This window comes from Tachysurus vachellii, chromosome 2 (genome assembly GCF_030014155.1).
Source record: "Tachysurus vachellii isolate PV-2020 chromosome 2, HZAU_Pvac_v1, whole genome shotgun sequence".
Taxonomy (NCBI): Eukaryota; Metazoa; Chordata; class Actinopteri; order Siluriformes; family Bagridae; genus Tachysurus; species Tachysurus vachellii.
This window is the reverse complement of record NC_083461.1, coordinates 17,977,867-18,000,546: the sequence shown is the minus strand read 5'-3', so window position 1 is coordinate 18,000,546 and position 22,680 is coordinate 17,977,867. Positions and strand designations below refer to the sequence as shown.

The following is a 22,680-nucleotide window of genomic DNA, read 5'->3' as shown; positions in this document are numbered from 1 at the left end:
TGTGTGTGGTTGTGTGTGTAAGGTTTTCTGTGTGTGTGTTTGTGTGTAACATTGTGTGTGGTTGTGTGTGTAAGGTTTTCTGTGTGTGTTTGTGTGTAACATTGTGTGTGGTTGTGTGTGTAAGGTTTTCTGTGTGTGTGTTTGTGTGTAACATTGTGTGGTTGTGTGTGTAAGGTATTCTGTGTGTGTGTTTGTGTGTAACATTGTGTGTGGTTGTGTGTGTAAGGTTTTCTGTGTGTTTGTGTGTAACATTGTGTGGTTGTGTGTGTAAGGTATTCTGTGTGTGTGTTTGTGTGTAACATTGTGTGGTTGTGTGTGTAAGGTTTTCTGTGTGTGTGTTTGTGTGTAACATTTTGTGTGTGGTTGTGTGTGTAAGGTTTTCTGTGTGTGTGTTTGTGTGTAACATTGTGTGGTTGTGTGTGTAAGGTTTTCTGTGTGTGTGTTTGTGTGTAACATTGTGTGTGGTTGTGTGTGTAAGGTTTTCTGTGTGTGTGTTTGTGTGTAACATTGTGTGGTTGTGTGTGTAAGGTTTTCTGTGTGTGTGTTTGTGTGTAACATTGTGTGTGGTTGTGTGTGTAAGGTTTTCTGTGTGTGTGTTTGTGTGTAACATTGTGTGGTTGTGTGTGTAAGGTTTTCTGTGTGTGTGTTTGTGTGTAACATTGTGTGTGGTTGTGTGTGTAAGGTTTTCTGTGTGTGTGTTTGTGTGTAACATTGTGTGTGGTTGTGTGTGTAAGGTTTTCTGTGTGTGTGTTTGTGTGTAACATTGTGTGGTTGTGTGTGTAAGGTTTTCTGTGTGTGTGTTTGTGTGTAACATTGTGTGGTTGTGTGTGTAAGGTATTCTGTGTGTGTGTTTGTGTGTAACATTGTGTGTGGTTGTGTGTGTAAGGTATTCTGTGTGTTTGTGTGTAACATTGTGTGTGGTTGTGTGTGTAAGGTTTTCTGTGTGTGTGTTTGTGTGTAACATTGTGTGTGGTTGTGTGTGTAAGGTTTTCTGTGTGTGTGTTTGTGTGTAACATTGTGTGTGGTTGTGTGTAAGGTTTTCTGTGTGTGTGTTTGTGTGTAACATTGTGTGTGGTTGTGTGTGTAAGGTTTTCTGTGTGTGTGTTTGTGTGTAACATTGTGTGTGGTTGTGTGTGTAAGGTTTTCTGTGTGTGTGTTTGTGTGTAACATTGTGTGGTTGTGTGTGTAAGGTTTTCTGTGTGTGTTTGTGTGTAACATTGTGTGGTTGTGTGTGTAAGGTTTTCTGTGTGTGTGTTTGTGTGTAACATTGTGTGGTTGTGTGTGTAAGGTTTTCTGTGTGTGTGTTTGTGTGTAACATTGTGTGGTTGTGTGTGTAAGGTTTTCTGTGTGTGTTTGTGTGTAACATTGTGTGTGGTTGTGTGTGTAAGGTTTTCTGTGTGTGTGTTTGTGTGTAACATTGTGTGTGGTTGTGTGTGTAAGGTTTTCTGTGTGTGTTTGTGTGTAACATTGTGTGTGGTTGTGTGTGTAAGGTTTTCTGTGTGTGTGTTTGTGTGTAACATTGTGTGGTTGTGTGTGTAAGGTTTTCTGTGTGTGTGTTTGTGTGTAACATTGTGTGGTTGTGTGTGTAAGGTTTTCTGTGTGTGTGTTTGTGTGTAACATTGTGTGTGGTTGTGTGTGTAAGGTTTTCTGTGTGTGTGTTTGTGTGTAACATTGTGTGTGGTTGTGTGTGTAAGGTTTTCTGTGTGTGTGTTTGTGTGTAACATTGTGTGTGGTTGTGTGTGTAAGGTTTTCTGTGTGTGTGTTTGTGTGTAACATTGTGTGTGGTTGTGTGTGTAAGGTTTTCTGTGTGTGTGTTTGTGTGTAACATTGTGTGGTTGTGTGTGTAAGGTTTTCTGTGTGTGTTTGTGTGTAACATTGTGTGGTTGTGTGTGTAAGGTTTTCTGTGTGTGTGTTTGTGTGTAACATTGTGTGTGGTTGTGTGTGTAAGGTTTTCTGTGTGTGCGTTTGTGTGTAACATTGTGTGTGGTTGTGTGTGTAAGGTTTTCTGTGTGTGTGTTTGTGTGTAACATTGTGTGTGGTTGTGTGTGTAAGGTTTTCTGTGTGTGTGTTTGTGTGTAACATTGTGTGTGGTTGTGTGTGTAAGGTATTCTGTGTGTTTGTGTGTAACATTGTGTGTGGTTGTGTGTGTAAGGTTTTCTGTGTGTGTGTTTGTGTGTAACATTGTGTGGTTGTGTGTGTAAGGTATTCTGTGTGTGTGTTTGTGTGTAACATTGTGTGGTTGTGTGTGTAAGGTTTTCTGTGTGTGTGTTTGTGTGTAACATTGTGTGTGGTTGTGTGTGTAAGGTATTCTGTGTGTTTGTGTGTAACATTGTGTGGTTGTGTGTGTAAGGTATTCTGTGTGTGTGTTTGTGTGTAACATTGTGTGGTTGTGTGTGTAAGGTTTTCTGTGTGTGTGTTTGTGTGTAACATTGTGTGTGGTTGTGTGTAAGGTATTCTGTGTGTGTGTTTGTGTGTAACATTGTGTGGTTGTGTGTGTAAGGTTTTCTGTGTGTGTGTTTGTGTGTAACATTGTGTGGTTGTGTGTGTAAGGTATTCTGTGTGTGTGTTTGTGTGTAACATTGTGTGTGGTTGTGTGTGTAAGGTATTCTGTGTGTGTGTTTGTGTGTAACATTGAGTGTGGTTGTGTGTGTAAGGTATTCTGTGTGTGTGTTTGTGTGTAACATTGTGTGGTTGTGTGTGTAAGGTATTCTGTATGTGTGTTTGTGTGTAACATTGTGTGGTTGTGTGTGTAAGGTTTTCTGTGTGTGTGTTTGTGTGTAACATTGTGTGTGGTTGTGTGTGTAAGGTTTTCTGTGTGTGTGTTTGTGTGTAACATTGTGTGTGGTTGTGTGTGTAAGGTATTCTGTGTGTTTGTGTGTAACATTGTGTGTGGTTGTGTGTGTAAGGTTTTCTGTGTGTGTGTTTGTGTGTAACATTGTGTGTGGTTGTGTGTGTAAGGTTTTCTGTGTGTGTGTTTGTGTGTAACATTGTGTGTGGTTGTGTGTGTAAGGTTTTCTGTGTGTGTTTGTGTGTAACATTGTGTGGTTGTGTGTGTAAGGTTTTCTGTGTGTGTGTTTGTGTGTAACATTGTGTGTGGTTGTGTGTGTAAGGTTTTCTGTGTGTGCGTTTGTGTGTAACATTGTGTGTGGTTGTGTGTGTAAGGTTTTCTGTGTGTGTGTTTGTGTGTAACATTGTGTGTGGTTGTGTGTGTAAGGTATTCTGTGTGTTTGTGTGTAACATTGTGTGTGGTTGTGTGTGTAAGGTTTTCTGTGTGTGTGTTTGTGTGTAACATTGTGTGGTTGTGTGTGTATGTATATATGTTTGCATGTGTGTACAGATATCACAGCTTTGTGTATAGATCTCTCGTGTCACAGCAGAGCCTACAATGTCTACATGGAGTTTACTGCATGTGATGCCAAAGGGAACAAACACTAATCCACTCAGTCCCCTTTTTTCTATCTGCTACTTGCAGATGCAGTATGTATTGATTACTGTCGTCTTTGAGCCGTTTGACACACACGGCCCATCTAACCTGCTCTTCTTGGCCTCACTTACTTTTCACACAGGTCAGTGGTTTAATCGCTGCCTTATTTTCTAGCTGTTTTTTTTTTTTCTTTTTTTCAGTCGAACCTCACAAAGCAGCAGAACGGCTTCAAGATCACTTTAAAAACCCTGGAAGACAACCTCCTCTCACGCCTGTCTTCAGCTTCTGGAAATTTCCTGGGAGACACAGAGCTGGTTGAGAACTTGGAGATAACCAAACGCACGGCTGCTGAGATCGAAGAGAAGGTTGTTCAGTTCACTCAGTATGACTTTAATTGTAAAGGAGGATGTTGTCAATAACATGCGGGAAAGTTCTTGCATTAAAGGCAACGTCTTCTCTGCAACACATTCCATACAGTATGTACAGAGTGAAATATTTGTGATGTACAGAAGTCAGATTTGGGGGCACGGTGGCTTAGTGGTTAGCACGTTTGCCTCACACCTCCAGGGTCTGGGTTCGATTCCCGCCTCCACCTTGTGTGTGTGGAGTTTGCATGTTCTCCCCGTTCCTCGGGGGTTTCCTCCGGGTACTCCGGTTTCCTCCCCCGGTCCAAAGACATGCGTGGTAGGTTGATTGGCATCTCTGGAAAATTGTCCCTAGTGTGTGATTGCGTGAGTGAATGAGAGTGTGTGTGTGTGCCCTGCGATGGGTTGGCACTCTGTCCAGGGTGTATCCTGCCTTGATGCCCGATGACGCCTGAGATAGGCACAGGCTCCCCGTGACCCGAGGTAGTTCGGATAAGCGGTAGAAAATGAGGTGAGAGAAGTCAGATTTGTCGGGTTGAGACAAAAGCTTCTTTTCTTGCTCACGGTTTTCCAGTGACAATAGTGTGTGTGTGTGTGTGTGAGACATTTGCGAGTAGATCCCAATATTGTGTTCTATATAATATATTGCAGAGGTGGGAGTAAGTCACACATGTGCAAGTCACAAGTAAGTCTCAAGTCATGAATGTCAAGACAAAGTCAAGTCGAGTCATTTTTTAATATTTGTCAAGCAAGTCTCAAGTCTCAAATTTGCGACTTAAGTCTGACTCGAGTCAAGTCAAGTCCCCCATCTCTGAGTCATTTAACTCAAGTCCGAGTCAAGTCTCAATTCATGAATGTCAAGTCAAAGTCAAGTCGAGTCTTTTTTTAATATTTGTCAAGCAAGTCTCAAGTCTCAAATTTGCGACTCAAGACTCGAGTCCCCCATCTCTGATATACTGTGTGTGTATTGTTTGTGAGTAGAACCTCACATTGTTTGTGTTTTATGTAATACGTGTGTGTGTGTGATTTCAGGTGAAGGAGGCAAAGGTGACAGAGACTAAAATCAACGAGGCGAGAGAGCACTACCGTCCGGCGGCCGCCCGTGCCTCTCTCCTCTACTTCATCATGAACGACCTCAATAAAATCCACCCCATGTACCAGTTTGCTCTCAAGGTATCTGTCAACATCGAACCCTGAACTCTCTGTGCACTCTCTTCTCGCACACACGTCACCGTCTCCGTGCTTCCTCTGCCTCCGCTTCCGCTGGAATGCGCCGTCTCGCTCTTTCAGCTGTTGCAACATGGTATTTAATACACTGCTCTGTCAGCATCCACAAACAATCATGAGCTCGCTGTAATGAAACGGGACGTTGGATTCTGACAAGGCGACAGCTTTCAGACGAGGAGTTTCGCGAGCATTAGTGGAAGAGAGATTAAAAACACTTAATTAAGTTGCTCGTTGTCTTTGTTCGGTGACATTCTCGTATTTTGAGACAGTCACCATGCTGTGACAAAATACAATCTTCAGCTATCACAAAATAATTGCTTTGGTCTTTTCGAGAAATTTATGCAAGCGGAAATGAGCACGAGGATGAGCGCGTACAAACTTACATAAAAGCTGCTTTCTAAAATGGTTCATTTAATGCTGAGGTAAAATGGCCCAGTGATTAATTGCTTAGTAATGCAAATATTTGTCTGGTTTATAATCTAGATTTTTGTCTCCTTGCTTTCTTGCTTGCATGTGTGTGTGTGTGTGTGTGTGTGTGTGTGTGTGTACTGTCAGGCCTTCAGCGTGGTTTTCCAGAAAGCCGTAACGAAGGCAGCCCCAGATGAGGTGCTGAAGCAGAGGGTTTTAAATCTAATAGACAGCATCACGTTCTCTGTGTTTCAATACACAACCCGTGGCCTTTTCGAATGCGACAAACTCACGTACATGGCGCAGCTGGCATTTCAGGTAAGGTATTTCCCTCATTAGATCTGTCAATGTCTTCATAAGAATCTTTTGCCCAAACCTTTTTTTCCATTATCGGTCTCACACACAGTCTCTCTTTCATCTCTCTAGATTTTAGTGATGAATAAAGAAATCAACACTAACGAGCTGGATTTTCTGCTGCGGTATCCCGTCCAGCCTGGCGTAACATCCCCTGTCGACTTCCTGTCTCATCATTCGTGGGGAGGAATCAAGGTAAAACATCAACATGTCATTTACTTCTGATTTGTTTCACACGCACTCCACAAATTATGTACATTTGCACCTTAGACGATGACTTGCATCACGTTACATCACACACTCAAGTATGTGAAGGAACCTGAGAGAGAGAGAGAGAGAGAGAGAGAGAGAAGTATTCTTCATGCATGACTCAACCCAGCTGTCCTGGACGTTTTCCTGTTCAGCCGTTTTCAGGATCTCAGCTGCACACGACACAAAGAATAGCATTAGTACTGAACGTCTCTAAGGACGATGCAGAGCAAAAGTTTACTCACTTGTCTGATCTGATAAGCAGTCAGCAGAATCGTAATGGCATGTACATCACTGATGCTTTCAAAGATGTTAATATTTAATTCCAATCCTTATATACAGTATAAAGCTACATCATGTTAGAAGTGAGAGATAAAGGATGAAGACATATAAAAAGGAGACATCATACGAGACGTCTAAAATGACTGGTGAAATGAACTGTCGAGTCCATCAGCTACAATACACAACCGATCTAATGCCCGACAGAGCCATTTAGCTCTTTAGAATATATTAAGTAACACCGTGTGTCTATTTGAGAACATTCTGCTGTCTGTTTAAGATAATAGAATGAACGAAAAGTTAGCACATGCCGTATAACGGACGAACGGATTCGTGCAGCATGAGCCAAGAAAAAAAAACTAACATTATTCTTAATACGATACATGAACATGGTCAATATGACAAATATATTTCCATTTAAATAGGGACCTAGAAATAGGGTAGACTCTTAAATGTTAAGATAAGATATTAAATATTTACTTTTTTTAAATATGTTTTAATATAAATATTTCTTTCTTAAACTATTTAAAACCTTCTTTTTATTCCCAAATTTGAATAAAGAAATAAATAAATAGCTTCAATTCATTCTACTAAATACATATGGCTTATTTAATATGTAAAAAATAGGTTAGATTTAAAAATGTAAATATTTAAAACAAAAATAGATTTACGAATAAAAAGAAGGTTATTTACTAAATAAACAATTTAAAGAAATAATAAAAGAAAGAAATTAAATATTATAGAACATTATATACATACACACACATACTGTATATAAATATAGATACACACAAACATACACACGCATATATATATATATATATATATATATATATATATATATATATATATATATATATATATATATACATACATACATACATACATACATACATACATGCATACATACATACATACATACATACATGCATACATACATACATGCATACACACACACACACAAACACACACACACTTTTCTGTCATTCACCATCCTCCACTCAGTGTGCATAAAGACCCAACTCCTGGCAAACTTCCAGCTGTTTCAGATGTGAAACTCATTGTGCTTAAAGCTATTTTATCTGCTGGTGTCTTTTTAAAGCCATTATCTGATTAGTTCAGATATGAAATATTATCTATCTGCTTTTTTGTGGTAGACTTTGATTTTTCATATGGTAAAGGATAATAAATGGATTTTACAAGTCTGTAGCCTCGTGTTTAAAGCTCAGAGGAACAGGGCGTGAATAACAGAGGACTGATTAGGAGCGAATACATTTTCGAAAATAACAAAGTTTTTTTGATTATTGAAAATATTCAGCATAGGAGCGGCAATTATTTTGGAACAATATTAAGAAGTTTCTCCTGTTGTTCGAGTGATTGAAATGCATTTCTTGTGTGTTGCTCATTTTCTTAACGTTGCTTACCAATAATTCTGAAGCCCAGTGTGAATAAGAAAGAGTTTCACAATACCAAGGCTTTCCTTCTGCAGCATCAGCACTTTGCAACTCTTCATTGTGAAGAAACTTGCTAATGTTTGCTCAGCAATTTAAACAGCATAAAAACAATTTGCTTTGCCATTATATTAAATTAACACCCAAACACCCACCCCCAAACCTCCCTGGGACTTCTTATGTTGCCAGCATTTTTTTTCTTTAGCAGTTCGACATGGCTCATTCAGCAATTATGGCACCTGCGTGCATGTAATATACAATGCACGCCAAGTATTACAAAGCTAATACGGTGTATAATGTGCTTTAATCTGTTATTAAGACCGGTGAAATTTCAATTGAATTGTAGGTGCCCTGTAATGCATGCTCTGTTCATCTATCTATCCATTCATGACCAAAAGAAAACAAAAACAAACAAACAGCTATAATAATTGAAAATATTCAGGCAGAAGGACACACTTGAGAAAGCTCATGATTCCCAGTGATGTATCTCAGCATTGCCGTTTTTTTTTTTGTTTTGATTAAAGGTTTTTATGAATAAAAGCTCACGTCTGAATCTGCATAAGATTATAATGGAAATAATTACATGTCCTTACCTTAATATCAAAGTTAAGCTTTGACTAGCTTCTGACCTGTCAGTGTTGCAGTTTACATTTACAGCATTTGGCAGACAGCTTTATCTAGAGTGTCTACATTACATTTTTATCTCGTTTTATACAATTGAGGGTTAAGGGTTTGGGATTCAAACTTACAACTTTCCGATCAGCAGCTCATCCCCTTAACCACTAAACTAGTCGATCCCCATCGCTGTTGATATGTGTATTGCTTAAAATAAAGCAAGTATAATATGTATTGATACAATTGCATACTGTTATGATGAGATAAATAAGAGAATTGTCAACAACAAGACATTTCACATGATACATCAATCATGTAGTGCAGATTCCTGGTGTGCCGGTGGCAGGATCCTGCACTCTCAATGCTGCTGCCCGGGTTTGATACCTGGACAAAAATAATATAAAAAAAGAAGAATTGCTTTGGGAAGGGCATCTGGCATAAAACCTCTGCCGAATCAAATATGCAGACCTGAACAATGCCGTTAACCCTGAATTGCTCAGTTGTTGGATAAGCACATCTGCCAGAAGCCATAAATAAAAATAACTTTTTAATTGCCTTCAACCTCTTTGTCAATCCTTTGACCCTTTAACCAGGTGGTTTATGTTTTTGTCTCAGGCACTTTGTACAATGGATGAATTCCGTAACCTGGACCGGGACATCGAGGGCTCTGCAAAACGCTGGAAGAAGTTTGTCGAGTCGGAGTGTCCGGAGAAAGAGAAATTCCCTCAGGAGTGGAAGAACAAAAGCTCGCTGCAGAGGCTGTGCATGATGCGAGCTCTACGACCAGACAGAATGACCAATGCCATCAGGTCAGTTCTCACACCGATCGAATACATCTCCAACAAGTTGATCAGTCAGTAAGGTGGCAATTATTAAACAGATTTTATTAGGAATATGTCAGCGTAGATTTCCATTTTGGAGGAATAATGGCTTAGTGGTTAGAACGTTTGTCTCACACCTTCAGGGTTGGAGGTTTGATGCTTGCTTCTGTCCTTTGTGTGTGGACTTTGCATGTTCTCCCTATAATTCGGGGGTTTCCTTCAGGGTCACCTTCAAGGCATCTGAATGGATGTGTGAGTGTGCTCCCTACAATGTGTTGGCACCCTGTCCAGGATGCCAAGGTGTCATCTGTCTTGTGTCCAGAGTCCCTTGGAATAGACTCCAGGTTCTCCTTGAGTGTATGTAGGAAAAGAGATACAGAAAACTGATAGGTGGAAGGATGGATATTCCATTTCACATCCATGACTCCGGTTATCAGAGGCTAAAGAAGTCTAATTAGCTTCATTGAGTCTGTAGAACAATCTGTGGCTATACAATCATGCCCTTTGACGAAGTTCCGTTTGCATGCATACACAGTAAAAGCAAATGTCTTGAAAATCTTTTTCTATTCAGTTTCATAACTTTTCACACATTTATTTTTATCTATACCCTTTTCATCTAAAACGTACTTCAGCTTGAAGAGGTTATAGTACATTATCAATGCATTCTGAATGAACAAACATGCATTCTCTTTCTCTGGGCAGAGATTTTGTGGAGGAAAAGCTGGGCAGCAAGTACGTGATGAGCCGATCAGTAGATTTTGCCGTCTCCTTTGAAGAATCCGGAGCAGCCACACCCATATTCTTCATTCTTTCACCCGGAGTCGATCCGCTAAAGGATGTGGAGAAACATGGTACAGTACAGTTTCTTTGTTTTGTTTTTTTGTTTGTTTGTTTTCTTAAACTTGACAGTTTTCAGGCAAAAACTTTTTAATGGCCTCATGTTCAAATCCATGGTGGCTGATTGACTGCTGTTTTGGGAGGTATTTCAGAAACAGACGGAAAAATACCAGTTTTCGTCGAAAACAACAACAAACAAATAGACGTCTTGTATCAGGAGGCCAGCGCTGTCTGTCCATGCATCATGTAATTTGAAAGGGTACATCTTATACGGCTCCGGGAGGAGTGTGGAGATCGATTAGGCATGGCTGTGTGTGCGAGTGTGACTAATCGACTCATAGCCAGAGTGCACTGCAATCAATTAGTGAATGCTTGCCTAAAGAGAGATCCTCTGACAGTTGTAATTATACTGAGTGTGCATTTATACAGTATGAACATGTGTAAAGACGGTGTAAATGAATTCGTTGCTGCAAAGGTTTAAAAGTAAAGTACATGTAAAAATGTCTTTGCAGGTCGAAAGCTGGGCTACACATTTGACAATAGAAACTTCCACAACGTGTCTCTTGGCCAGGGCCAGGAAGTGGTGGCTGAAAAAGCTTTGGATCTAGCTGCACACGAAGGACACTGGGTGATATTACAGGTAAAGACACACGGGTTGGTCTTTCAGCCTTTTTTTTTTTTTTCACAGATAAATCTTCCACTTCCTGATGCCCTTTTTTTAATAGCAGTTAACCTGCATTTAGCTGATCTGCAGTAACCTCACCATGGGAATTCAGTTCCGAGTTGTAAGTATGCTAATGTCTTGGTCAGCACTGTGTGTCTCACCCAGTCACCCAGGCCTCCTCTCTTGTGATTAATGATTCGTTTGGTGTGCCAGAATAGTGGGGGAGAGGAATGTGTCCTCCAAGCCTGCGTGATGGCCCAACCCCAGGGAGAGAGACGCACTCCACTAATGAGTCTATTAGGTTGCTTCTACTCCATCCAAATGTCAGTGTGAAAACACTCTCACTCGCTCTCTTGCCCAGCTGCGTATTACGGGTATTAGTTTGGAATACGTCCAACCCCTATTGAAAAATGACATATTTGCCAAATGCATATGATTTGACAGACAAAGGATCAGTATGCTAAGAAAATGCTGTTTTGAATACGGGTAATTTCTTGGGTTTGGATAAATACCACAGTAACGGCAACACAAACAGAATGTATCCACACAGATGGATTACATTGCCATATCTCTTCGCAACAGGACTGCATTTTTACTTTCTAAAGAACCACCGGTACAGAATCCTAATGGCAATTATTGGCAGTTGGCAATGGCAGCAGTAGGAAGAATGTGAGCGTTCTTTCTTTCTTTAAATCCCTGAGCTTCTCTACAGCATATCACCTAGTTCGGGGACTGCAGGCGAGGAGACCAGTGGTTGTTTAATTACTTTTGCATAACAATGCAGATCAATGCATTTCGAGGAACTTTTTTCCTCCCTCCTTCCCCCATAAGAAAGATTCTACCAGCCCTCTTCCTCCGTTTAACTGCCCGCTCCAACATCCACAAAAGTTCAGGGAAGCTCAGCGGGTCAATGCAAAGTTCCCCTCCATTGAAGGTTAATTATATTGCAGCACACGGAGCCCAGTCGACCAAAATGCAGAAATCCACTTGCTGTGGAGAGGCAATCAATAGCAGAGATTGGAAGAGAAAATCCACAGTCTTGGGAATCAAGTGACCTAAACTGACTGGACCTGGTTCCCTCCCCTGTCTCTTGTACTGAAATGTACTCTTAAAGGCCTACAATGAGCTGTGTACTGTATAGGCAAGCATCAGAAAGGAACAAGGTTAGATACAGTACCTGAGGGCAGGAGAAAAGCATTACTGGAGAAAAGAGAGCCGTGGCATCCAAAGCATTTAACTTTTTAATGCGTTTTTGAGGGAAAAAAGCAACACGCACAGGACGGTTTAGCTCACGCTGACATCCCGGTGCCATTTCGATGCCGTCAGAGTCTCATCAACGTAGCGAATTCTGCCGTTAGTGGAAGCTGTCATCTTACATAGACGCTCAAGTTCTGTTCTGACAGCACTTTTTTTCTGATTATTTAATTATGTTGTTAACAGGTTATGCCTAATGAATCAGACACTGTAATTGTATAATCACTTCATACAGCTCCAAAGCCGCTGATTGCAAACTCCGACACATCTCCTCTTCCATGAATGCAGACACCACAGATGTAGCGTCTCCCTGCTGGGCGAGTGCTTGATAAGCCAACGTGTTTAGCCAAGGGAAGGCAAAAAAAAGGACATACTCTGCATGCTGGCAAGCCACAAAAACGCGCAATAACAGCAAGTATGCGTTGTTAACAGCAATCAAAACACCTCTTCTCCGACAGCGCAGATAACTTTCTCTCATCTTTAAGTGCTGCGAACATTGAGGGTCGGCACTTTTCTTTCACAAGAAATTCATTTGCTGTCTGTCACTCTGTGCCCTTTAGGAACAATGGTTTAATTTGTGCTGATGACTTGGAAATTGTTTTGTGCTCTACAGCCGTGCAGATCTTTTTTCACCCCATTGTGACTAGTAATGCGGACTATCTTCTGTTTAAATTCAAACGCCCAACTGTTCTGTAGGAGCTTTTATCAAAAAACAACATGACCAAAAACAATATTTTGGTCAGTGCATATCAGAAATGAAAAGAAGTCCTTGTTGGTGGATCTGTATTCAGTTCACACCTCAGAACGTCTAAGCTAAGACCTTGCTCATTTTTATTCCAAAGCAAAAGAAAGAGTACTTCAGGTGGATTCATTAGGATCCATTTATTGAGGCTTGACATGTCTGTAAACAAACGATCTCGAAGTTTTCCAGATCAAACATAACCATGATAATGGGCTTCATATGTACAGTATACTCTAGTTATTTAGCATTAATGTCTATTCAAACTTACATTACGATACCAAGGCCGTAATCCTGGCGAAATTATCATTTATCTTTGGAATCCAGAACATCCACCTGGTGGCTAAGTGGCTGGGTACTCTGGAGAAGAAGCTGGAGCAGCACAGCGACACCAGCCACCAGGACTTCAGAGTGTTCATCAGTGCCGAGCCTTCTTCTTCCCCCGAGGGTCACATCATCCCACAGGGTATTCTCGAGAACTCCATTAAAATCACCAACGAGCCACCTCTGGGGATGCACGCCAACCTGCACAAAGCCTTGGACAACTTCAACCAGGTACGCCAAGACAAGTAACATATGGTACTTGGTATGTGAAACATATGGAGTGGCCATTTTCTATCTGTCATATTACAAGCGAGATGTTTCAGACACATTTAGACAAAAATACAATTACAGATGGTTGTTTTATGCGCATATCTGAGAGAGAATCAAATAACCGACAGCCTCAGAAATAGCTTTGTCCCTCTATCTGGACTACCGTGCTTATCATTGTGGTAATCACAGTCCACTAAATGATTTGGGATATTGTCATAGCTAATTATGATTAAAATTCTGCAGGTCGTATCATTGAAACCCAAACCATGTCATTACCCCAGAGCTTGCTCTGAGCTCATTTTATGCTTACAGACCTGATGGTTATCTATCATATAAATGCTACAGTAACATGCTGCCTATGTAGCTTTTCTCCGTTAAACGGCTTCAGCTTCAGTCATGTACGCAGCTTGAAAGCAAATCTATGCTACAGTAAAAGAAACGTGACCTAAGTGTCTCACCATCTCTAGGAAGCGGCAATAATATCCATAAGATGACAGCTGCTTTTGTATCGTATCTTTTCAACAGCCGGAGCAACCTGAAAGAATTGCTTCCTTAGCATCGAAGTATTGATTAATATCAGCGATGTACACTGCTCAAACCATCTGACGCTACACATAATGAAACTATTCTACTGAAAATATTAACAGCAGGGAGATTTGGGTGCCATTTATATTGTGCTAGAATGTTCTAGTAAAAGGTACATTATTATTGTTACTATAGACAATGTGAACACTAACGGTAAAAATACTCACATTTTTTATTAGGTTCCTTAATAAAAAAATAAAAATAAAATAATAATAAATAAATAATAATGAACAATAAATAACTAATAAAATTTCTCTCTCTCTCTCTCTCTCTCTCTCTCTCTCTCTCTCTCTCTCTCTCTCTCTCTCTCTCTCTGTCCATCAAACTATACTGTATCTACTCCACAATTTGCATCTGTCTTTCATGTGCAAGGATGAGAAAACCAGCAATAAAGATATGCCAGAAAGCAATATTCTATTCCTTAATAACTGTCCTTTTTCATATGATATGATGGTTTATTTGTTTTTTATTCAACATCTACTAATGGAAAGAAGTCAAATCACGGAGAGGGACAGGTATATCGATAGATGTTCCCTTTTCAACCGAACACGTGTGTTTGTGGCTAATAATGGCCAAATGAAGGCTCTCATCTTTAGCACTAAATAATGCTAATAAATAAATAAAGAATTCCATTTCATTGATAAATTAGTATGGATTAAGGTTATGTATGTGTGTACAGTACGTATATGCATACATACTTAATACATTTTTTTTCTAATTTATCAATTCCATTCATGAGAAGCAGTATGTTATTATACTGTTTGAATATTATTATTCTCTTTGGATATTCATATTCAATTAACATTTTTTTAAAATACCCTGTGCCCCAGGACAACGTGCTGCTCATTTTCCTTGAGCCTCTCAGTTGTGCACTAGTGGAGGAATGCAGCGCTTTCAGCAGTATTCACCCCAGTGATGCTGTGTTTGGAATCTTAATGCATCCTGCGTCTGAATCAGAGGCTCCATAACTCCGCCTTTAGTTCAGCTCTCGTGTTCAACATACTAAGTTTCCTATAGCCTTCGCTGCATGAAGTCTAAAGGCAGTTTAAGCGCCGTTGCTGGCTTGTCTGTTTAAGACACTTTCCAGTGAGACCAGATGCCATTTATTTCTTTCAGTGCCCCCACCTCATCCCTGTTGTGCTCATCTTTATTCATGAGCCAGGGGGAAAGCAGCATTGCTTAAGCACACTGATAGGTGATAACAATTAAAAATCTCTGAATTTATTGAACCTGAGCCAGTCATTTGTCTGGACTAATGAGTGAAGCTCTGCTGGGTGCTGCAGTGGAAAATGGAGAGTGGCAGGTGGTCAGTTCAGTATTAATAATCATCATCATCATCATCATCATCATCACCGACAATAATATTAGTTTGGTGTATATAAGGATGCTTGAATATCTTTCATATAATTCAACTTAAATATATGAAGCAGAAGACTTTAAAGTGAATAGTTAATAAAATACATACAGAAAGTAATAAAAAAATTATTCAATCTTTGATATGCATTAAAAATGATAAATGAAAACATAAATAGATAAATACATGGATGGATAAAGAAATAAATGAATAATCTCTTTTATATAAATAAATAAGTCAAATTGTGCTAAAACAAACAATAAAAAAAACAAGGTTGAAAAGAAAACCTTAGATAATAAAAAAAAGTTTTAAAAGATTTTTTTAAAAAAAAGGGGGTTTGGGGTATATTGTAATATACTGTATATTGTTATAATTTGCTAACCGAAGACGTCTACATGTCTTGTGAGACAGTTAAATTTCAGATGTATAGACATTCAGCTTCTTTTATAAATGTTATAAACTTATTTTTACTCATAATTCTGTGCTCTTTGACAGGACACGCTGGAGATGTGCTCACGTGAAAACGAGTTTAAAGGCATCCTGTTTGCCTTGTGCTACTTCCATGCTGTGGTGGCAGAGAGGCGAAAGTTTGGACCTCAAGGTTGGAACAGGAGCTATCCGTTCAACACCGGCGACCTCACCATCTCAGTCAACGTCCTTTATAACTATCTGGAGGCCAACAGCAAGGTGAGGAGCAGCTGTGGCTGTCAGAGCTGCAATAAAGGGATTTGAGGATGGAATAAAGAGTGAAAAAGTGAAAGAAAGAGTGAAAGTAAGAGAGGGTAAAAACAAGGCTTGTTGACATATGCCCTGCCTGCAGTAACGCGAGTCAGGCTCATGCTGAAGCTGGTGAAATTACCCTTCTCTACCCACGCTCCTTCCCACTCCAAATCGAAAAGCTTTGCCCTTTACCACACACATTTCAGAGGTTGCTTATATGTGCTAAAAGCACAATAGAAAGAAGTCTTCCTGCATTTCCATGTACCGCACTCAATATTGTAGTCTTTCCGAGAGCTTTACACAATGATACGTTTGGATTTAAAGACATGAAAAGGAAAGCAATCTTTTAGATTTTACACTTGTAATTAGTAAATGATTTGTGTGTTTGCAAACAGATAATGATATGGTGAGGTGATGTATTAAACCTAGTATCCACTATTGCACTTCCAAGCAGATTGGAGTGAGTCAGATTGGCATACAGCCTGATTGGTCCTCACCTGCTTCATCTTCCACGGTCACACAGCTGACATTATACACCTCTTACTTGGGAAAGCACTTTACCTGTCAGCTGGATACCGGACACTACATATTAGTCTAATCACATTACACTTAGCTACGGCTCACGGAGGAGCTACAGAGACATGGGTCACTGCTAGAGAAGCCCCAGAGGCAGTCATTTTAACACGCAGTAAAATGTAGCTCAGAAACTCAAAGCAATTAAAATGAAATATTTAATATACATTAGAAAATGTAAAAGAAACGAAAGAAAGAAAGAAAGAAAGAAAGAAAGAAAGAAAGAAAGAAAGAAAGGAAGAAAGAAAGATATATGTAGATAGATATGTAGGAAATTATTATATTTCAATACTTTTATCATATAGATTGACAGACAGACAGACAAATAGATAGATAGATAGATAGATAGATAGATAGATAAACACACACACACACATATATATATTACACTGTATAAGCTAAAATATTATATTTCTATTCTTCTGTAGATACATAGATAGGTAAACACACATTCATATATATATATATATATATATATATACATATATATATATATATATATATATGTGTGTGTGTGTGTGTGGTGTGTGTGTGTGTTTGTGTGTGTTTGTGTGTGCGTGCGTGTGTGTGTAAATGTGCGTGCGTGTTAATCTATCTAGCTATCTACAGAAGAATAGAAATATAATATTTTAGCTTATACAGTACATTGTAATATATATATATATATATATATATATATATATATATATATATATATATATATATATATATATATATATATATCCCTTATGGAATATGACAGAAGTATAAAAATTTAACATTTTGCTTAGATGATAGACTAAAATCTGCAACAAATGCCATTTTTTGTAACACTTAACGCGGCTTGTCAAATACACACCCTCCATTAATTCATAGCTAATAAATTTGCATCTGATTCATTAATACTGTAGTTATTTTGTAACATCAGCAGCTTATTTGTGCTTACATAGTGTTTTATATCCATACCTATGTGTATATATAAGTGTTGCCTGGTTCTCTTTAGTAACTGTGTAACATAGACTAATGTTCACTAAGGCACATTTCCAGGAACCATTTTAATTGAAATCTATTGGAATGTCCTCTTTACAAGGTTTTCAGCCTTTATTTTTTTTTAAGGTCTGTTATTTAGAATCTGCAGTTTTTTTGCTACAAAATTACATCGATATTTAAAGAAAAGCAAGTGACAGGACATGAAGCCGCTTAAGTCGATCCAGCCTGTAAGGATTATTAAAATCACCTGCATGTAGTTTATGTCTCTGAAATTTTATTAAAGAAGTTAGGAGATAGAACATGCAGACTCGTGCCTATAGTGTGTTTTTATCCTTTCAAATGGTGTCTAATGATATAAAAGCAAGAGCAACACCCTTGTTATTCAGGAGCTTCTAAAATAGCACTTGATCCAACACCTCCATCATTTTCATAATCATCTGTCAGTTCATTGGGTGAATTTAACATAACCATGAGATACTAAATAGTGGTTATGAAATACATGTGTGCAGGACAATTTTATTATTTATTTATTTTATCACATTATTAATAATACTGTTTTTTATTATTCATTTAGCATGTTCTCTTGTGTAAGAACACAACAGATTACATCATTAATAATCATGGTTTATGTCTCAAATGCCATTTCACAGGGATTTGTGGGTATGTGTGTGTGTGTGTGTTTGTGTTTGTTTGTAATTGTATGTGTGTGTATTTGTGTGTGTGTGTGTGTGTATGTGTGCATGTGTGTGTATGTGTTAGTGTGTGTTTGTGTTTGTTTGTAAGTGTATGTGTGTGTATTTGTGTGCGTGCGTTTGTGTGTGTGTGTATGTGTTTTTATGTGTGCGTCTATGTGTGGGTGTGTGTGTGTGTGTGTGTATATGTGTGCATTTATGTATGCGTGTGTGTGTATGTGTGTGCATTGTGCTTCTATCATGCTGTTAAACAGTGGTGCTGGGTTTAATAACACATTGCACTGTGAGATGGAGGTCAGTGCTGAACATAAAGCATATCATTATAAAAACAACAGACATCTAGGTTAATTATCTATTAAGTCATTTTGTGTTGATACAATGGATTGAGAGCACAATTAGAGTTACAGTCATTGCACTAATCAGTAAAGAGCTGCACAGAATACTGGAGAAGCAGGTAACACCTATAATACACATAAAGAATAGAACACTATATTAAACATGCAAGTGATGAAAAACATGCAAATGAGGAATAAAACGTGACCTCATTATTGGAAACCAATAATATTATAAAATGTTCATGTTATAGCAGCTATGAACAGTCTTTTACTTGTTATTCTGTTTTATTTCAGTGTAACGGCTATATTAATGACCCGATGTAGAATTCAGTAGCAATTAATTTTTTTATCTTCTTCTACTTTCGGCTTTTCTGTTAGGGGTCGTCACAGCGAATCGTCTGTTTCCACCTAATTCTCTACTCTCACACCAATTAACTTCATGTCCTCATTTAACACATCCATATATCTCCTCTTTGTCCTTCCTCTTGACCTCTTACCTGGCAGCTCCATCTCCAACATCCTTTTACCAATATAACCATCTCCCTCCTCTGTACATGTCCAAACCATCTCAATCTAGCATCTCTGACCTTGTCCCCAAAACAGCCAACCTGAGCTGACTCAGGTTGATGAGCATCCTCATCACTCCTGAGGAGAACCTCAACATCCTCATCTCTGCTACCTGCCGCATGTCTTTTACTCACTGCTACAGTCTCTAACCCATTAAGCACAGATGCTCTCACTACTGTTACCACTCACTACTAATTAAGTTCTTTTATACAGGTTATAATCGGTTACATCTGCTTTCAGTTAAAAAGCAGCCCACATTTTCACTTCTGTTAGTGCACTAAAACACAAGCACGTTCAGGGAAAAAATATCATTTGATAAAATGTATTGTTTTTTGTAACACATGGTAGTGGAGTTTGATATTTGAACTCTATCGTATACAGGTTATGATGTGCAATATAGCATTATTTACTGCTTAGAAGATCAGAAATGAGCTCAGAGATGCACTGCGGTCTCCAGAGTGGAAATTTAATAGCAAGCGCTTTTCGTTTTGTTTCAGGTGCCGTACGACGACCTTCGCTACCTCTTTGGAGAGATAATGTACGGTGGCCATATCACCGATGACTGGGACCGCAGGTTGTGCCGTACCTATCTGGAGGAGTTCATCAAGCCTGAGATGATGGAAGGGGAGCTGTACCTTGCCCCAGGCTTCCCATTGCCTGGAAACATGGATTATAACGGCTATCACCAGGTAAATTGACCTCCTGCCACCAGTCTGTCTTGCCGAAACAGAATGAAAGGAGGAAATCCCTGTGTGTACCTGGAGTTATTTTTACAGAAAGAAATGACTGTAGGGAAAATGGCATCCAGGCTGGTTATTGTAACATCATAATTAGATATTAGAACATGAACGGTACTTAATTCACACTTAAGCCATAGCTCTCTACATAACGTCCTAATCTTTGGCCATTATTTTAACAGTTCTACACTGCATTGCTACAAAATATTATTAATAATAGATTAAAAGAGGGGGGCACGGTGGCTTAGTGGTTAGCATGTTCGCCTCACACCTCCAGGGTTGGGGGTTTGATTCCCGCCTCCGCCTTGTGTGTGTGGAGTTTGCATGTTCTCCCCGTGCCTCGGGGGTTTCCTCCGGGTACTCCGGTTTCCTCCCCCGGTCCAAAGACATGCATGGTAGGTTGATTGGCATCTCTGGAAAATTGTCCCTAGTGTGTGATTGCGTGAGTGAATGAGTGTGTGTGTGTGTGTGTGTGTGCCCTGCGATGGGTTGGCACTCCGTCCAGGGTGTATCCTGCCTTGATGCCCGATGACGCTTTGAAGTTTGAGTTTGGATAAGCGGTAGAAGATGAGTGAGTGAGTGATGAGTGAGATTAAAAGATTTAATGACACATTTCCAATAAATGTCAGAGAATTTTTTTTTTATATTAAGTACATTTTATTTTAACATAACTAATTTTTTAATGCATTTAATTTCTTGCATTTTCTTTTTTTTTTTTAAGTTAATCATAAGTTAATAGTTTTATTTTTTATGTTTAACTGTTGAAACAGGAATTTGCTGTTATTATTTTAGGATAATAAAACAACCTTCAACTTTATTTATTAAAAAAACAATTTGTTGGCAGTTTTCGAGACTCATTAAGAAGAATGTCCTAAAACATTGGCCTCGAAATCGAAGTCTTTCTCGTCCAAGAATCTTTTCCTGCTAGACATTTTGGAAAACAACAGTATATATATTTAGATTTTGTCTCCGGTATATTTTATTAAACCAGACCGCTGCCTGATTTATTGATACATTCACAAGTTCAACGTAAATGGTAAAGAAAGCTTTCTATGCATTTCTACTTCCCAGATTTTCCTAAAATGATGAATGTTAGTAACATTTTAATGCGGTTACGTTTAGTGTAATTTTGAGCTTAACTGCATTATGCTGAAGCTGTGCTGAGATGAAGTGCTCAAGCACATGGCATTTTTCCAAAATCACACAAATACCTGAGGCTGTTATAAAACACCATTATAATGTTTGTGTATGTAAAACCCCATATCCCTAAAGCAGCTTTTTAAATCCTTAGCAGGGAAAATGACTTACCTGAGGGTAAGGGGGCATTTTGCTGCATAGGATCAGATAAAATGACTGACAGACTCGGGCGTCGTTTCACTCATTAGAGTTGCACTTATTCCTCTTTTAGTTAATAACAAAAAACTGTACACTGAGATGTCTTTTTTCTCAGCAGCAGCTCTTTTTCCTTTGTGGCTACAGTATACACATCACTCTTAATAGATTTTGCCAATCAAGATCACAGTTTCTTTTTATCCAGCTGATCATTGTTACAGACTCATTTTCCCACAGACTTCTTCTGTATGGTATCGACACTTACTGCTGTGTTTGAATTGCTATTTAATTATCGATACTTCTCTTAGACCACCCACAGTGCTCTGTTCCTGTGGAATATTAGTTATAGTCTAAGTACATCATCTTATTTACGGCAACTTAAGTGCAAATGTTGCTTTAATGTTTACAGAGGCAAAGTTCGGTAGTCGGGTTATGCAGCTGCTTTAAGAATGTGTAAAGGGATTGTGCGTAGATTATACTGTACGTTTGCAGTTGACGTTTTTTCTTAAATAGAAGTATCCAAGCAAGTTTTTTTTTTTTCCCTTTCATTAGTGTCTAAATGACCATGTTGAAAAAACAACGCTCTGGCCATTAAACTTCGTAACGAATCTGGGATAGAAAATACAGACTGAAGATTATTTTTTTGTTAAATGTATAACTAAATTACATGTGAACAAGTGATTGCTATGATTATATATCAATGAGAAGATATCAAAAACTGAAATAAATATCTTTGTATCTAAGAATCTAGGATTTTTGAATAGTACTAGCTGTAATGATCACATTAAGCACTGCAAATTTGGTTTAAGTTAACAGAATGGCTTCCACCCTCAGTGATCCTTTGGGTACACACCTTTGGGTGCTTAAATCTTACACCACCAGGTTTATGTACCACATGGCCAAGCTTGGTATTAAATCCTCAGTTGAAATGCGGAACTCAACTCTGATTGCAGCCATTGGATTTTAAGCCTTGGCATAAATATCTATAGAGTGTGTATTCCTGCTGGATAAAAGTGTTATAAAAGTGGTAAGGGATTTAGAGAAGTGTGCAACTGTCTCATTCTCTCTTTCTCTGCTTCCATCCAAACCTCAGAAATCAGAAATTTCTGTCTGAAGTCTACATTCATATAAACCCTCAGGCTACCGGCAAAGTGCTCATTTGCTTAAGCCATTGTCTGTGGGCTGACTTCATGTATAAAGTGTCTTTCTGTATTGCCTTCCTAATAGTGAAATTGCCTAGATTTGTGATAACAATCTTGCTCGATTATTATAATCCCTGATTTTTTTTTCCCTCAGTACATCGATGAAGCACTACCCGCAGAGTCACCTTATCTGTACGGCCTTCACCCCAACGCTGAGATCGGTTTCTTGACTCAGACGTCAGAGAAGCTGTTCCGTACCGTTCTCGAGATGCAACCCAGAGACGGAGGCTCTGGAGAAGGCAGCGGCACGTCACGAGATGAGAAGGTGAACATACATCAATTCAGGTTTCCAACCAAACACAAAGAAACCAAACGTATCCTCATTTCCACCTC

General features: G+C 38.9%; 1 protein-coding gene across 2 annotated transcripts in view; it reads left to right on the top strand.

Annotated features, from left to right (window-relative positions):
• dnah9 (dynein, axonemal, heavy chain 9) overlaps window positions 1-22,680 on the top strand; it is a 98,348-nt gene that overhangs the window by 70,742 nt on the left and 4,926 nt on the right. For both annotated transcript variants that reach the window (XM_060861350.1, XM_060861340.1), the window contains exons 56-66: window positions 3,625-3,789; window positions 4,822-4,962; window positions 5,572-5,742; window positions 5,851-5,973; window positions 8,988-9,181; window positions 9,896-10,044; window positions 10,543-10,670; window positions 13,015-13,242; window positions 15,716-15,907; window positions 19,574-19,765; window positions 22,442-22,612. In XM_060861350.1, coding sequence (XP_060717333.1) covers window positions 3,625-3,789; window positions 4,822-4,962; window positions 5,572-5,742; window positions 5,851-5,973; window positions 8,988-9,181; window positions 9,896-10,044; window positions 10,543-10,670; window positions 13,015-13,242; window positions 15,716-15,907; window positions 19,574-19,765; window positions 22,442-22,612 — 1,854 coding nt within the window. The remainder of the gene's footprint in view (window positions 1-3,624; window positions 3,790-4,821; window positions 4,963-5,571; window positions 5,743-5,850; window positions 5,974-8,987; window positions 9,182-9,895; window positions 10,045-10,542; window positions 10,671-13,014; window positions 13,243-15,715; window positions 15,908-19,573; window positions 19,766-22,441; window positions 22,613-22,680) is intronic.